The 18,722-nt window shown below is 37.5% G+C and overlaps 1 protein-coding gene across 1 annotated transcript in view; it reads left to right on the top strand.

Annotated features, from left to right (window-relative positions):
• LOC126161352 (E3 ubiquitin-protein ligase UBR5) overlaps nucleotides 1-18,722 on the top strand; it is a 349,964-nt gene that overhangs the window by 19,846 nt on the left and 311,396 nt on the right. Inside the window, exons 2-6 of the mRNA XM_049917120.1 lie at nucleotides 5,280-5,480; nucleotides 12,770-13,175; nucleotides 13,325-13,533; nucleotides 13,756-13,925; nucleotides 15,551-15,750. Coding sequence (XP_049773077.1) covers nucleotides 5,280-5,480; nucleotides 12,770-13,175; nucleotides 13,325-13,533; nucleotides 13,756-13,925; nucleotides 15,551-15,750 — 1,186 coding nt within the window. The remainder of the gene's footprint in view (nucleotides 1-5,279; nucleotides 5,481-12,769; nucleotides 13,176-13,324; nucleotides 13,534-13,755; nucleotides 13,926-15,550; nucleotides 15,751-18,722) is intronic.

The raw sequence follows: 18,722 nt of genomic DNA, 5'->3' as shown, positions 1-18,722 counted from the left end.
GAGTTCATTTATTTTTTTCATCTGCTGCTTATTGAACTTGTATAGCTGAGCTGAAATTGCACATGGGCAAGGATGATCCAACAAGGGTAGTTCTTGGGAAATAGGAACAGCACATTCATCTGTTGATGATGGCCATTCGAAAGAATTTGCTGGCCCATGGTATGCCATAAAGGAGACAATTACATCTTGCAGCTCATGAGAGACGCTAATTATATGTCCCACCCACCGCTGATTTTCATAAACACAAGAAACAAAGTAGCTCACAGCAAAGCCATCTAAAGTATACTGAGGTCTCTGCGTTTCACACACTGTAACAGGCTATATTTTGTGGAGAACTGTTCTTGTAATGTATATGCCACTCTTAAATGGAATTCCACTAACATACTTTCATTTAGAAGTAAGTGTTCTGCATTTTGTAGTAATTTTCATATGGTCTGTATAAATCCAATAGCATCTCTTATAGCATCAGTGCTAGAGATTAAATCTTGTTACATTCAAACAATGGAAAATCCAGGCTGTTTACAGAGGCCTCCTAACTCTTCACATGTTGCTGAAAATGTCCACTTTTTTGTCTCAATTCTTGTACATTGTTTTCCAAGTAAAAGTGGAAAGTGGTTTTTAAAGAGATACTGCATATTCTCTCTCTCTCTCTCTCTCTCTCTCTCTCTCTCTCTCTCTCTCTCTCTCTCTCTACGAAACAGTGTGATGTTCCAAGTATGTGAGTAACACCTTGTGAATATCGACACAGTGGCAGTGTTGAACTTTGTTTACTACTGCAATGGCCTGGATCTGAATCCTATGGGTATGATGATGAGCTACTTCTTTCATGACCCAATGCCTAACCTCTGTAACAAACTTCCTTAGCTCGAGTATTTTCTTCACCTACTCTGCTCCCTCCCACAATGCATAAGTTATGTCATTGTCAGTATCCTGAAGCTATAATGCTTCAATGACCATTCCTTCAACACCAGGACACAGAACACACTCCTGCAACCAAAATTTACCTTACAGCTCATGACATGTACACAAAAGCATCAAGTCCATCTCTGTGTACTTCTTGCCAGTGACACTGCTTATGATGAAACAAATAAGTTTCAAATTAGTGAAATAATGTGCATACTTCCTTCACTGGCTGGCATTTTACCCATTTTGGTTGTAAGGAGTAGAATTTCGTTGGACCATTTTCCCCTTTTTCATTAGAAGATATGTTTGTCTTACTGATCTTGTCATATTTCCCTTTACCTTTTTTAACGTTTTCACTAACTGAGATAACATCAGCATAATTAAGACTTTGCCTGCTGCAGTCTTTGTCATCACTTAGATAATATTCCGGAGCAGCATTAAGTGTATCATTTTGCAATGGATGCCTACAGGAGGAATCTGGGCATGCTCAAATATCTTTTTCATTCTTTATTTAACAAGCTTTTGAAATTAAATAATGGGAAGAAGTGGGTATGTATTTCTATATCTGCTGCTTGGAGTAACTATCTGATAACATTGTCAGTAATTGCTCCTTCTCAGGATAGATCTCTGCCGAGATAGTAATGTGTAGGTTTTGAAACTACGTATCACATTGGGTGCACATGTAACTTATCTTTTGGTTGAGCACCAACTGCATGTATTTCACAAAGCTTTGAATATGTTGTTTGTGTAAAACATGTTTCAGATTCTTCCACTTTTCTTTGTACATTCCGTTTTCTTTTTGTGGTTCTGGTGTTGCCTGGATGTTTAATGATCGATATATTAGGGGCTACAACAGAACACAAAACTGCGGATGGGCAAGTTCTCACTAGTGGAGCGCTGGAAACAGTGTTGCGAACATCCATTTTTTACCCTAGAAATTCAGTGATGCGAAATATACAGAATGTTTAAAAATTTCTAATGCTTTACACACAAAGGTATTACCCACTGAATTTGCATTAATTACCATCACATTACCCAAACAATACATTGTGCAATTTTCATAAGTTTTGTGATGGGGTTATTCGAATAAATAATTCGTAAAAACATGTAAAAAATGCAGTTTTTAAAACGTTAGTAATTAATATTTATATAATAGCGATAGCTGGAACAAAGAAGACATTGTTTATAATTATATGTTGTATCTAGTAATATAAGAAGAAAGTCAGCATTCTGGACTTTCCAAATTAGAAAAAAAAAATTCAAATTTGTGTATTTTCTTTGTAAATCTGTATGTTAAGAGAAAGTCCATTAATGTGTGTGTGTGCGTGCGTGCGTGCGTGCGTGCGCGTGCGCGCACGCGCTCGTGTGACGGGGAGGGGAAGAGAGAGCTAAATTTGAACGTAGAACGGGGGGAGCTTTAAACCTTAACATCTTCCAGGTCTCCAGCACTTGTGGTGTATTAGGTATATTTCTTTTAGTTCTCTACTGTTTTAAGAGTTGTGTACAAAATATACATTTTTCAAAGTTCTGTACCATTTTCAAAAACCAAGGTAGGTGCCTAACATTTTTTTCCATAGAATGCGCATGATATAGAGGCCTAACATTTATTTTTTTCCCAGAGAAATTTGTGATTATGAATTGAGGTGTCCTGTATGATTTGAGATAAAATTGCCCTACATCGTTTTTGGGTCTAATATTATACTCACACTTCACACTGTTTTATAATCTTACCAAAAAAACTTTACCTGAAAAAATGTTTGTTTAAGGGGGAGACAGAAGGCAATTTTATACCTAGTCTGCCAATACTATTTCACACTTTGAATTGGTACATTTTTCAAAGGAACTAAAAGTGTTAAAACAGTGAAATTTTTGCTGAATGTGTATAACATATATGCTTGCATTTACAAGTAAAATGAACAGAATACCTCTTATGGATTTGAACAAAAAGGTTTTTATTCTTTCACTAATAAAATTTCACTTTTTTTAAAAGACATTAATTATTATAGAAACAGTTTCTGTTGTGTTGGTGGTTCTCAATTTACTCGTAATAACCTATAACTACCCTGAATACAAATTAGCAAAATTTCATATTTATAGTCCATTTAGTGTAGAAAATAATGGTACACAAAAGGCAAAAAAAGTAATTTTGAGGAATATTAATTCGAAGTTTAATATTGCAATTTTAGCATAGTTATGAGAATTACTTACCACTAATATTTTCTTGTACCATTTTGAGCACCATCTGAATTGTACTGATCTTCTTCCCTTCTCTTGGTCCCTGTTCTTTTCCATCTAGCTTCTTTTGTTCATTTTGAATTAGCAATTTATGCTTTGTGGATTCTGTGGATTTTGCAGTGTTTCCACTAGATTTTATGCCCAATACTTCCAAAACATCCAATTCCCATGTTACACGCACATTGAAGCTTCAAATAGCATCATAAACACCAAATTTGAGGGTTTTAATCTGAAGAAATACAGTTTTTGGTAACCAGGTCCAAATGACAGAAGTCACACATTCAATTAAATTTTGTGTTTTCGCATGAATACATTTCTTCAACAAAATATCTTTATCATCATCAGTTATCTGCTATATTAGCAGGTCCTTTGCCTTTCCATTTTCTGCGATCCATTGCTTCCTTCTTAAGGCTGCTGTATGTTGTACCGTCCATCATGTCATCCAGTATCTGGAATCTCTTCCTTCCTTGCTTCCTTTTCCCTTCTGCATAACCTTCTAAAACTGTTTTTATCAGTCCGTCATTCTTTCTTACTCATTCTTAGTGATCTCTAAATATAGGTTTAATTTCATTCATTACTGCTGCAGGTAAAGAATGTTTGTTGTCATATATTTAATTTCTCCTGTACTTGCACCAAGTGCCAGGATCATTCGGGCAGAGACAGTGCTTAGGATTTTCAATTGCAGAAAGCTTATGGAAAAAGATAGGCTATACAGCTTTTTTCATATTTCCCAAATTCCCAACATTTCTTCTTATGGCCAAGCCATAATAATTCTGTAATCCATCTTTTTCAGCATTTGTCTTACTACCATCTTCCAGTACTATTTTTTACTTTTCTTTTAATAATCTTCTCAACATGGACCCCATTCTCTTCAGGACATGCCCCTTGCATTCAAATTTATAAGTTGTTACATTAAGACCATAGGTTTGTCATGCACATATCAGGTCATATGCCTTGCTGTCACTGTACCCTAAATACTGTATGTGTCTTGACACCTCTGTTTGCCACTGAACAATAAAAATCCTGAGAACTCCTGCTGCTTGTGTCCCACCACTTGGGAAGTATAATTTATCTGCAGTTATGTTCATGCTCTTTCTCAGTTACTGCCACAGTTATACAGTACTTGCTTAGAATCTCTACATCAGTTACCTCGCCTGTATCAAATTATGTAGTTGTCATAACTCCATTTAGTGAATATGGCCACATTTCTGTCAGCTACCATCAAAACATGCACAGATATTACCACCTTCACTGTCATCCGTTTACTTGAGTGCTTCTTCGGCTGCTTCCTTTATTGAGATATTACAAACTTTAGCAACAGCAGTTCCAATAATTTTACTGTAAGTCATAAATTTTGCAGGTGGGTTTGGAATGTCAAGTAGTGCACATAAGAGTTTGTCCACCTCCATCCCTTTACCAGTAGATCAGAGACCATAAACTAGCCTTATGTTACTCTCGTACAAATTGTTATTTGCCATTTCTGATGTCATTGTTGTAGCAATTACACCACATTTTATACAATTCAGCATAAAGTTTGACGCAATACTTTTGCGAAGATGCTGATTCTCTCCCAAGGATATGTCACCATCACATATTCTGCTCACAGTATTTTTGGAAATGAAATCACAGAGCATTCTAAGGTTTCACAAATGAGAGTTTATTTCCACAAGCTGACTGGGAGGAAATGCCTTGAAGACACTGCAGTTCCTTTCTTGAGGTGCTGATAATCTTTACCTCCAACATTCTTGGTGCCTTGGACCCACTAACCTCAATTACTTTATGTATGTTTTTCCTGTGAATTTTAATTTAGGCATGAACTACTTCATTATTATTTTTATGAAAATGTGCAAAATCATAGAAAATATAAGTCAACACTTACTCCACTAAGTACAACCAGTAGCACTCGAAAACAATAACAAACATGACTGGAATGATGAGTATCGATAGTAGATACAGGGTAGGAAATCTGGATGCAAAACAACAAACAATAGAAGCAGGAAATAATTTTTGTGTGTGTGTGTGTGTGTGTGTGTGTGTGTGTGTGTGTGTGTGTGTGTGTCCAGAAAAGTAATAAAATAAGAATGGATTAGGGGTATGATTGTCTCATGCAATTATTATTATTATTATTTTGTTTTTTCCAGGTTAAAAGAAGTTTCAGAGAAACTTAATCGATTTGGCGTTGTGACACCGGCTGCGTTGGCTAATTTGAAAATATCAGTGAAGAGAATAGTTATTGGTCCAACACATTTTGCTCTTCTGCTGGACGATGGACGTGTGTGCAGAGTCTCATTCTCTATTATATCTGACAGGCTAGATCTTAGTAAAAATGATTCCTCAAAAAGGTAATTAAAGTTTCCCATTTACTGTTTTTATAGTGTTAGTAAACCATTCATATGAAGGCATCCAACATGTCAGTAATTGTTTGTGTAAACATTGTTATAAAGAAAGTTGGTGATTACATGTATTAATGGAAATATTCAATATTAAATTGTCGGTTCATGACAGAGTTCCTTGTTTGAGGAACTACTGACAGTGAATATAATTTCTGTAATTCAAGTGACATTGTTATTTGGCATGTGTAGTTCATGAATACATGAAGCTCCCCACTCTTGATACTGAGTACAGCCTACTCCCAGCATCTAAGTGTCCACAGTTCTGAACTCCCAGTGGTAAACTGTGTGAAATGTGTCAGTTCAGAAGGCAGAGACCTTTCCTTTAGTTCAGTTCAGTCTCCAGATATGATCCTCACCTCCCTTGGACTGTTCTTTACACTTTCTACATAGTTCCATTGTTTTCTTATGTCTTATTTACCGTGTATCCAAACATTTTTTTCCAATCTTAGGAATTAAATTTTGTGAATTATTAAACCTGAGAACAAGTTTTTCCTTTTTCCAGACCCTATTAGATAAGAAAATACTGATAAACACTCTTGGTGTCAATAAGAATAAATTAATCTTTAGTTGTTCCCAATATCCATGTTCTGGAGTAAAGGCCTGGGTTAAAATTGAAAGTGCTCAACTCATCCTTGGGCAAGGGATTGCATGTACAAAAGAAGTTTGTAATTTGCGCACTTGGTTTGTTCCTACAGGTCATTTAGTTTTTATAAGTATTAAATTTTGCTTCTGATTTATTAGTTTAAAGGTGTTATGTTTTATTTGTATTTAAACAATAAAAATGAACTAGGTAGTTCATTTTAACTAGTTCAATAAGAAGAACTATCTCAAAACGAATGGTTCCATTAAAAGAACGACTTTGCCCATCTCTAATTGTTATGGAGTTTGGTTGTTGTTATTTTATTTATGTTGTGTCCAGGTTATAGAATGTTTCGGTATTATACTATCAGTATCAAAAATTTTTTGTTAGTAAATAACCCCCTTGGAACTTTCATAACATCTGTTTAATATTTATACAGAGTGACAACATATTCATTGCTGGCAAAAAAGTGAAGTGCCTAGAAGGGGAGGAGGAAGTGAAATGAAACTTCACTTTTTTTTATGGAGTATGTGATGTTATTTCAGTGCTTTCATAATTGAATCAAATTTACAAAGAACTTGACAGTATGAGCCCCCTTATCAATATGACATCACACCCCTTGTTTATTTTACAGCTCCCATGTCAAATGCAAACCAAACGGATTTTTGTGGGTGGAGCTATCAAGTGAATTTAAATACAATCACATAATTGCAGAAGGCTGAAACATATTATTAGTTTCAGTTTTCTGATTTCATTTCCACGATTTTGGCAGTCAAACAATAATTGTCTTGCCAAACAATGAAGTTGTTTTCTTCGGTTTGCTAAAGAAACTTGGCTTTTATTAATATTTTTTGGTGAAGCAGTCAATTTATTTGAAATGAAGCGTTCCATTCCACAGTATAGGCTGATTCCAAATGTTCGCTGAATTTCAAATGCACATTTTCATCTTCTGGCATGTACGGCATTTTGCTGTAATAAAGAACCAAACATGAGATAGTACTTATGGTACTTCAAGAAATTTTCATCAAAAAAATCGCACTGAAAAGCTTAATACAAGGTTGGGGCCTACTTCACTGTAAATATGGACATACAAATGTGCACTTCAAGCTGCATTATACATTTTACTGTGGTTTATGAAATTCCCATGCTCTTGGAGTGTCATCCGATGTCCTGGTTTTTTTTTTGTGACGTTATGTAAGATCTCTTTACCGCTTTATAGGTATGAACATAGGGGCCTCCTACACCGTCGTAGCTGCACATGCGCAATAACGCCTGTTTTCTGGCGCTCTCTGGCAACCACTGATACGAATCTATTTCTAACAAGTCCCGGGAAAATATTGCGAATGGTGATTTGAAAAGCATTACTTTCAAAGTAAATTTCCTTTTATGCAAGATGAACTTCTTAATTCACATAATGTTTGACTCTTGTTGAAAAGTTAACACTTTGAGGACCATTACTTAAAACACCAGATATTTTGTCATTATTTTAAATCCCCCCCCCCCCCCCCCCCCCCCCCCTTCCCATCCACCTCCAATATAATTATGAACCGTCCGTCCGGTCATTGATGTGTCTGTGTGTTATGAACTGAATTGTCCATTTGATCATTGACATAGCTGTCCATTATAAACTGTCTGTCCGATCATTGACGTGTCTGCACATAGTATTCAAATTTCTGTCTGTATCACAGTGTTACATCCTTTTGCAATAGTGAGTAGTAAGGAAGAGATGTGTAATGAAAGTTCATTCTGCACAACTACTTTATTAGCAGCTGAAAAAGGAAGTGGCTTTCGATTGGGAACTGCAAGCATTTGATGACAAAGCACCAAATCAACATAATTCTCCACTGGAAAACACATCTGGCATGTCATACAAGACATTAGGGACAGTACGTGTGTATGAATCTCTTATTGACACACCTAGCTTGTACGCCTGATGAGTGTTGGAGATAGGCCTTCTTGCCCTATTTTGGTGTTCTTATGAATGTGGATGTTATCACTCCTAAAGAAAGGATGAAACATATCAGTTTGTCACATAAGTTGCAAAAAATGTACACAACAATTGCAGAATCGCAGTTTTCCCCATGCTCTATCAAAAATACATTTTTAATGTTGCGTTCTGTTTTGGAAGTTTTGACTCTTGAATTTCTTTGTCGTAACATTGTTCATACCCGTTTATTTGTTCTTTTCATTTTTGTGAACTGTATAGGTGGTATCTTGCCTGCTCTTACTATTCATCACATTTAATTTTGAAGTACCGTGTGACTCATATTCTGTAACCAGTGTACAGTATGACAATTGTCAAGACTACAGAAAGAGAACAAACATTTCAGTGACTGGGTGGGCAGTGGATAAAAAAAATCGGCACTGTAAAAAGAGGCACTGTCACTGTTTAACCACTTGGACTGTTCGCTGTTTCTAGTTTGCTCTCTTCCCCCCACCCCCCCACCACATTTCAGTACTTTTTCTTCCTGTTTTTATGCTTGATCTGTGTTCAATTTTTGACGGTCTATAAACTTGACATCTTACCACTAAATCTGACGGGGCTGTGACGGGACGTTTCCCTTGTAAGAATCCTGCTGTAGCCATTTAAGTTGTTCACTATTACAGCTACATTGATGATGCAGTTTCATTAGTTAAAGGAAAGCATATTTATGCTAATGACATAGCGGAGAGAATGAGTGCTATTCACCCAAAAATTAGGTTTACAGTTGAACACGAAAGTAAAGGCACCATCAACTATCTTGACATTATGGTCACAAGAGAGGTGGGTAAACGCCATTTCAGAATGTACAGAAAACCGAGCTTGGCAGATACTGTTATTCACTCTAAGTCTTGGAACCCTGAAAGAATCAACGTAGCATAGTTTCGTCCCATGATTAATAGTTCATTAAAACTGCAACTAAACGAGCGTGAGAGGGTTAAAGAAATCACTATTATAAAGCATGTTACAGTGAGCAACAGTTATACAGTCTCAACAGTAACCAAGTTACTACAGAAAATTGAAAGACAACAACAGTGTAAGTCAGAGACATGCAGCTAACAGGTGAACATGAAGACAATAAAGTCATGTCCGTGACCATGAGTTAAAAATGACTTGTTTCAGAAATTATTGCTAGACAACTTTGCAATACCAATTTGTGTGTAGGGTTTAAAACTAATGACATTATTGGCTTCAGACTGAGGCACCGTGTGAATAGAAGAGCCTCGAAATTTACACAGCAGCAGCTGTATATAAACTGAAGTGTTGGAGTTGTCCAAAAGTTTACGGGAATCAAATACGTACAATATTTGAAATATGCTTGAATTCACAGTAATAATACAGTGTTTGGTGAGCATCTTCTAACATCGAAGGATGCTGTTGGAACTACTGATGCATTTGGAAGTGCTACACAATGTACCTAAGTGCACCTCCTGACAATGTGGGAAGAAACTGAGATTTTTACTCACTGTTTGCTAGAGCCTGATTGTGTAATTTTCTTTTTACATTTTTAGAGTGAAAACCAATGACTTTATACGAGGGTAATCCCAAAAGTAAGATCTCCTATTTTTTTATAAGTACAGAACTGTTTGTGTGGCAGTTGGTTACACTGTTATGAAGAGTGCTTCATGCGCTGTGTGGAAACGTGCACGCCGCGCTGAGGTGCTCAGTCTTGACTTGGCAGCCGTTGAGAATGGAGCTCCCATTGGATGTTAGCGCCAAGTGCGAATTGCGCGCAGTTATTTTGTTTTTGATTGCAAAGGGCACTGTGCTGATTGAAATCCATCGCCAGTTGATAGAAGTGTATGGTGAGTCGTGCATGGATGCCAAAAATGTTCGTAAGTGGTGTAGAGAGTTTGCAGGTAGTTGGACTGAAATTCACGACAAACAGCATGGCGGCTAGCTGGCATGACACCGGCATACAAAAACTGCCACAGCGTCTACAAAAATGCATCGACAGAAATGGTGATTATGTCGAAAGATAGTTAAATTTTCAGGCTGTAAAATGATGTAAACCACTGTATAAATAAACAGGTCTATGTACTTGTAAAAAAAAAAAAAAAAAAAAAAAATAGGAGACCTTACTTTTGAGATTACCCTCATACTTTCAGAGTTACACACTTTAATTTATCTTCAGATACTACTTCAGTTTTTACTACTTTATTTCAACATTCCTAATATACTATTTTATCCTCCCTTTACAGTTTTATGCATCCATTCTGGTATCTTAACAGGAGGCTTTTTACATCATTGACTTACTCCGATTTTAGTAGAAGACCCTTTCTCATACTATACCCAAAGCGTCTCTGCAGGTACCCACCTCCCCGTCCCATTCTGCCTGCTCTAAATCTCACCTTGAAGCATTTTATAATTTCACTATTTAATTCTGTGTACATTCTACGTACCGATTTTTCTATGCTGCTCGTGTTCCAAGTTTTACATAAATATACTGGACGACGTCTCTTGTTAAACTCATGACATCTCCACCACCCTGTTTATGCTTCTTTCCACTCCCCTGATCGACCTCACTGCATCCCCCCCCCCCCCCCCCCCCCACCTCATGCATAAACCTATTTAAAACATTGACCACAGTTGCAAACCATAGTATTCTGATATATGGATCCGAGTAAAGACAGGTTGCTGTCACAACTGCTTAGGTAAATTCTACATGTAAGTAAAATTCTTTTTATTTATTGCTAAATATTAGATTACTTTTACTTTGTTTTTTATCTGAAGATGATCCGGAGAGATTGAAACATGTAATCTACTTAAAAATGTGCAACTGAGATGGAATAATAAATGAGAACTATCTTAGCAGATGGAACATCTTCATCAAGCATGTTTGAAAATTTAATCAACTCATTGCAAATGAAATTGTTCAGATCAGCTTGAAGTGTTCAAATCAATTGATTGGTAGTTGTCTTTAGGGAAATTGAAGTTAGTGACTGGATCTTCTGATAAAGAAGTAAACAGAATAGCAAAAAGGTCTCTTGCACTTTTGGCAAACTAAATAGAACTTTAATGACTATGTTTCTAATATGCTGGAAACAAAAAATTATGTCTGTAATATTACCCATTCTGACATAGGCAGTGAGACACGAACATGTGATGCAAAAACCTTTCGAAAACTGAAGTTGCTTATTGAGAAATGAAGCAATGCATTTTGGGGATTACTGGGAATAGCAGGGGGGAAAAAAATTGAATATAGAACAAACTGGAGTGAAGACATTACTTTGGTTGTAATGAAAATGGTTTGGAGGTGGGCAGGACATCCCACCAGGTAAGTGAGCAATAAATGGCTAAAGGATGTTCCTCCCTGGGTTCTAAGAGAAGGAAAGAATGAGATAGTAACATACTCAGTGTCTGGTAGACATATATGCGTATACCTGGAGATGTAATTGAGTGTTGAACGAACATATTTACAACATATTGTAATTCTTGTTGCTTGGTTTCTGTGTTGTTTGTCTATTTATTCAAGTCAGAAACATACAGTGCATGGTAATTGCAACTAAAAATAAATTAAAGAAACAATTAACAAGCTACACTGAAAAGCTGATGATCAGAGACTTGCACTTCAGTTGCACTCGGTGTCACAAGTAGATCATTGTCTTCCGTGCAGGGCATATTTGACAAGTCAGTGTATGTACTATGGTCTAGCCTTCTTCGCAGACACAATTGGTGGTATCCACAAGGATTTGCCATTCCTGGAGATTTTTCCCGGATCTTATGATTCAAGAATGACAATGGATGAGTGACCTCCACACAATCCAGTTCTGTTTGTGCGCAGGTGGGATGGGTTCTGAAGTGAGAGGCCAGGCAAAGTTATTCGGTAGTTCGAGAAATCCACAATTGTTTCCTTGCTGTAGCTGCTGCTGTCTGCAAGACTGATGTGGTTTAGAGTAAACTTTTCCTTGGCCTCAATCTTGTACTCACACAATGGATGGTATTCCATAAGAACCAGATATGTTCTCCGTGTTTGGAGAAACTTTATAACGTAAGCCAGTCGAGTTTTACAATTGTTGTAGGTTTCAGATGAGCTGAAACAAGCTTGCACCTTTCGTTTAGCACCTTGTCAACTGTTTCCATGTCCAGACTGGGCACACATGCTGTGCAGTATTTTTAATATGTTGCTAGTACTGTCATTCTCAAGTTTTGTTGTCGATAGTACTGCGTTTGTGTTTTGTTTGCTCTATATGATTGGACATTGTTGAAGTTTCACTCCACTTCAAAACCGTAGACATTTTTTGTATATGTGTGACAGAAACATGATTATAATTCCTTCTTGAAGGTAGTGAATACATGAGTTACAAATAATTTGACTTCACTGAGAGCAGCAATTCCATAGTTTCCTTCTGACAGTTGTTAGAGCGCTCACACACACACACACACACACACACACACACACACACACACACACACACACAATAACAATAGTTCATGACTAATTCACACACTTGTGTAGTATTTGTTGTTGATAAATCTCTAGTTGAAACATCTGCGTAGTGGAAGTGTCAGTAGAATCATGTGATGGTAAATGCCTTCAGATTGAAGGACTTACGAGGCTGTGTGTCCCACTCTATTTGAGGTTTAGATTTTTTCATGCTTGTCATATATTTTAAAATTACTGCTGCTTCTGCTTGTGACAGATTTAAAAAGCTGTAACTATTTGTTCTTTTGCAGTACAATCGGAAGCAGTGGTACGAGTAACGGTGTGGGTGCGGTAGGAGGAGGAGGAGGCGGCAGTGGGGGAGCTGGTGGAAATGGTAATGGTGGCAACGGTAGTAGTGGCAGCAAAGTAGGGAACAGTGGAGGAGCTGCCAGTTCGAGCTCTGGTGGAGGAAGGCAGTTGCAGCGTAGCAGGGCACGAATAGTGCGTACCAATGCTTCCCTGCGAGGAGCAGGAGGGGGCGCGGGCGCAGCCAGAGGGGCCCCTGGTGTTATCATGGGTGCCAGCGGAGGCTCTGGTGGAAGTGGCAGCGGGACACGACCTATTGTACCGGCACCCTATGTGCCGGAGGAGCTCGTCTCGCAGGCCCAAGTTGTTCTGCAAGGAAAGAGTCGCAATTTGATTATCCGGGAGTTGCAGGTCAGATGCTACAATCTTCTGTAATTATATTTCCGTTGCTACTTATCAGTCTCAACTGTAACTTAAAATGTAATTAATAATCAAAATGTATACCAGTTTTTTTCCTTGTCAAGTTCAAGTAATTTATTCTCATTGTACTGTTACAATAGCGCACTAATCTGGATGTTAATCTGGCGGTGAATAATTTACTGAGTCGTGATGATGAAGAAGGAGATGATGCTGATGATGCTCCAGATTCGTATGTCCCAGAAGATTTAATTTCGTTGCTAGATGGAGGCTTTCATGCTGATCACTCTGTGATTATTGATGCCGATGCTATGTTTTCGGAAGACATGTTTGGATATTCGGCTGTAAGAAGGTTAGTGCTTTAGCCACCTATAAAGTAAATTCTAGCATAGTTAATATTTTATCTCTATATTGTTTTAGTGATTAAAAGTAGTTAATATCCAGACTGTGTGGTCTTTCTCACTTACAAAATTATTAGTTTGCTCCAATATGCGTCAGGTGGCTGCAGGTGATTGATTGCATTTCTTCATTTTTTCGTTTGTTATTCTCACCAAGTTTTTCTATTGTCTTTCAGCCGAGCTAGCTCCAGCAGCCGCCGATTAAATGCTGATCGTGACCGTGATCGTGAAACAGATAGGGAACGGGAAAGGGACAGTTTTTCTCGTTGGAGAGACCGTCAGTACTATGGACCGAGGCGATGGTTGGAATCTGCTTTGAGGGATTCTACATGGGATAAAGATCCAGGTAAAATTTTTACATTTACACTTACGTTCAGTAATTTCACTGCTCCGCTTCCCCACACACCCCATTTACAACTTCACATATATTGAATAATTATTATTTTATATTGTAGCTCCAAATATGTCATAAGAGTATTCTCTTCCTCATCCTTCTCCTCCGTATTCTCTTCCTCATCCTTCTCCTCCTCCTCCTCCTCCTCCTCCTCTTTATTCTTCTTCTTGTTCTTCTTAAAAAAAAAAAAAAGCATTGTACAAGAGTTCTTGTGAAATATCTGAAGTTAAAATGTAGTACTACTGAATTAAGAATTAGATGACTAAAAACTAAATGTTAGTATGAGAAGACATAATGCCAGCATAGTGAATGCATTATCGTAGCAAAGACGACACAAAGCCGACAACAACCACAATAGTATAAATCCATATGCCTTCTGGCACCCCAGGCAATGAATTTGCTGAAACAGTGTATGAGGAGATAAAAGAAATTATTCAGGTAGCTAAGGAAGACGAAAATTTAATTGTGTTGAAGATTGTAATTAGATAGTAAGGAAAGGAAGAGAGGGAATTGAACAGGGAAAGAAATTAAAATGTACTCCACTTGGTAGAATTTTGCACAGATCATAATTTAATCAGTTAATGGAGCTAACTGCTCCCACTCATAGGTTTGAGGAACTATCCAAACCAGCAAAATCAACATTGCGAAGCTTTGCTTTCTGTGTGCTACTGCAGATGAATTAACACATTAACTAACTGCTTTGATAACCTTATAAGTACATCTGTTTGCTGTTGCTGAACTTTCTGCAGTGTTTGCTGCTGCTGCTGCTTATGCTGAATGAGTTTCACTAAGACTCCATACAGAACTACTACACATGAGGGATTCGAAACTCCTCATTGCCTGCTGTTCTGGAGAAGGAACAGTGTTAGTTAGAATAACTAGACACAACCTGCACAGTGTGGGACACACTCAGTGATGGAATCAAATACCTAAATCAGTCTTTGGGATAGGCTGCTATTTTATTGTAGGAAAATGTAACATGCTGTAGAACTGCAAGCAGTGTTCACAAGATGAACCCAAAGCATAAATACTAGACATATCACAGTTCGTAGTATTCTTTCCATTTTCTCATCTTCTGCATCTATCTTTACCCCTCACTTTACCCCTACCTTCTGTCATCTTTGAACTGAAACTGTCCTACAGATGTGCTGTCTTGACCATCTCTTCACTTTAACTCCTTATACTTTACTTTAGGTTCCCTTCCCTCTCATACACCTTTCTGATTGACCTGTCATTGCTTCCCTTCCCATCCAAGTTCTACACTTCTTCCCTGAAAAAGAAACCTGTGGTATTTAAATCCAGGAGACCTTACTCCTGCCAAAGATCATACTGGACAACCATTTGTCTCTGTGAATTTAACTATTTTGTGTACAGGATATTCCTTTTGATAAATCACATTTTTTTACTGCTATTGCCGGTATCTGGCCCCTTAATGATTTCTCTTTTGATTCCCTAACCCATAGGGAATTGAACATGTCTTTAGGAAAGTTATAAAGTTTGACCAGTGCTTCGTATTTTAAAATGCCATATTTTTAATGCATATTGCTTTCTAAATGTGTGTGTGTTCCATTTTTCAGAGAGTAAAAAGAAAGAGTTTGCTGCACAGAGTCCACTGTGGATGTCGGATGAGCTTGAATTCTGGCCAGAACGAGGCAGTGAACCACTACCACAATTTATAATGATAGCGGCATTGTACAGTGAGTTAGTTGCTGTTAGTTCCTCTGGACAATTGTACCAATGGAAATGGAATGAGTCAGAACCGTACCGACATTTTGAAGTAAGTGTGTTTTTTCCTTTTGTAGCCTTTGATTTGAATTTTGCTCCCTGAAGAAGTACAAAGCCCTTGCCAGTATAATTGTTAAAGTAATATTTCAAGGTGGTGGTGTTCCTCCCATTGGTGAAGATTATGTATACGAAACATTTTTAGCACATTCTTTGAAAATTAAAAAATATTCGTATGTTACAATGAATGAAACTAAATGTTTGGAGAAATATCCCAGAAAGCTAGAGAAAGAAAATTTGGATAGAAGGCTATCTGACATGTTACAGGCTGCAAAGTGGTGATAACTAGCTCTATTACTCTCCACAGAATGAGGGAGACACATGAAACTGAGTCAGATAATGACTCAGTACATCTATGGTAAAATAATGCTTTAAGAGTTATTTCCCCCTTCCCACCTTCTTTTGTGAATGGAGAATCAAGAATAATAAAATAGTTAAGAATGAACAGGGTCTGGTATTGTTTTAAAGAAAAAAGGTTTGTGTTGTAGCAACTGGCAAAAGTGTGTGGTAGTGAGGGGTAAAAGCAAAGATTTGAAATTGCCATATTATTTGAGTGACGTGTTGACTGTCCAGTGTTGTATTATTTGTCCAATTTGTATACATGCGTAGCAATAGAGAAATCTCTAATGTTGTACTAAAATGTTGCTCATGTGTGGAACATAAGTTTTGCACCTCACAAGATAAAAAGAAACACAGCCCATCAGGCGAGTAAATCTCGAGGGCTGAGGGGCCATGCGTGAGTCGATTAAAGCTGTGCTCATGCTCAGTTTCAAAGTGGCATAAAGACAGATACAAAATAATTTGGAGTACGAACTGCGGTCAGACTCCAAAACCATAAGTGGCTTCATCCATATGAAACTGTTACTACGCTTCAGTCACAATACAATTTCGTGTCTAGCACGACCAAATTATTTGTCACAGTCATCGGGAGTATTCACTGTTAGCTGTATACTTGTCACGAATGTGTGTCTGTAAACATGCTAGTGCTATCTTCAAAGAAATGAGTTGAGTGACAGCAGTGGGGGTCGTTTACCATACTTATAACTTTTTCGGACATGAATCGAAAGTGAGACTGCTCTTGTCAACTTTTCAGGTGTACAAAATAAGATGCAGGAATGTTCGCTAGGTAAGAAAATTGTTGAAATGTCAGAAAATATCGCAAGAAACCAGCAGGTCTAATATTACTGGACGATTACAGCAAAAGGGAAATTCTTTAGAGAAAACTTGCGAGATGTATTTGCTGGCCATCACTTACCTTCAGGGTGTGATACATACTGTTCTACCTTTTAGAGCAGATAATTCCTTCCCTGGTGAAGATATGGTGTTGGATTTGGGAAGGATAAAAAGTAGGGGCTTGGTCACTTGGAACCCAATATCTGTAGTGAGGACGAGGGGTAGCAGGGCCTGACTAAACATTGTGTAAATGACTGGCAAGTTGAAACTAACTTTGTAGATTTTTTAGTTGGGAAATTCTCGTGATACAGTTTTTTACCGACTTGGTTTGTGCAGTTCATTACATGTGGCTAACATGGCATGGGTTCAATATCTGGACACTTGTTTGCCAAAGGAAAAGTTTTATGTAATTCGCTGTATAACTCAATTTGACAGTATACAGCAAATACGCTCATATGGAAAATTTGGTGATAATCATTGATGTGAAAAACACAGTTGTAATAAATACGAGATGTCCTCTGTTTTGATCACTTTTGACCAGCTTTTATGTCCATATATGAGTACACCTCTGATATGAACCATAGTGAAAGCTTTTATCACCTCGATGCCCGTATGGATGCCTGTTAACAAACTTACAACATTCTAGAATGTGCACTTAGTGAGGTTTACACTTCATATTTATCAGTTGTCTATTATGTTCAGAAATGTTGGTTTCCATATAACAAACAGTTTCACTTGATCTCTCTTAGAGATACTCTTGTTTCTGATTTGAAATAGTTGTCATGCTTACTACTAGGAGCTTTGTCTTATTTGCATCTAACTTCTGTTTTTAGAGACACTGCTAGTGCAGCCCAGAATCCTCGACATGTCCTAATGTGAGTCTACAACTAGCAATGTCATCCAACGGCCGATTCACATATAATACTCTGTCTGTATACATGTCTGCAGGTGCAATAAATTGCCATAAATTTTGTGCATTTACACGACAGAGGTTTCATTTACTGCTGGACTGCAATCTGTTGGTCTAGGAAAGAAGGTATTTTACTTCAGGAGATTTAATTCAGAATGGGGAAATTCTCTTGGGATCCGTTTATAGAAAGATCTAAAAGATCAAGACAATGGCTACTTAAGTGGCAGTGGTTTTCATATTTTAATTTATTTGAAGAGTTCCTGTGCAAGCCACCTTATATTTAATAGGGGAGGGTTGTTTCAGTATTGCCCCCCCCCCCCCCCCCCAATCTCCTCTGGTTCTGTTCCATTTCCAGAAGGCGTATCAGAAGAATCATTGTGAGTAAACCTCCATATTAGCTATGAGCTCCAGTTGCCCAACTCTTCCCAGAATCTGCATGGTGAACCTAGAGAATGACAAAATTACTTGTGAGCAAATATGGAAACGTACAAAAATTTATCTATTGATGCTCATACAAATACTGAGGTTTATAACTCCTCTGTACAAAATACTTGTATGGCGGAAGAAACACACAGTGTGACAAATGGACAGTGGCATTACTGTATCTTGGCAGCAGGATGAAGGATTAAAGATTTAGATTTTTTGACTGCAGTGTCAGGCAAGCATTGAGGTAGGACCTAAACTTTCAAAGCTGTATATGCAGTTCTGAAAAAAGTTTTCATGAAGGCAAGTCAAGTACCTCTTTTATGTAATATATCAATTATAGCATGTTACAGATAACATTTTTTATGTTTTGACATGTTTTAAATTCCAAGTATTATAATAAATTATAAGAGTGGCTAATGAGGTACATTCTGTTTTTTAATGTCTGGAGATTTTTTTAT

The sequence above is a fragment of the Schistocerca cancellata genome, chromosome 2, assembly GCF_023864275.1.
Source record: "Schistocerca cancellata isolate TAMUIC-IGC-003103 chromosome 2, iqSchCanc2.1, whole genome shotgun sequence".
Taxonomy (NCBI): domain Eukaryota; kingdom Metazoa; phylum Arthropoda; class Insecta; order Orthoptera; family Acrididae; genus Schistocerca; species Schistocerca cancellata.
The sequence above is the reverse complement of the archived record's forward strand: the minus strand, read 5'-3'. Positions and strand labels throughout refer to the sequence as shown.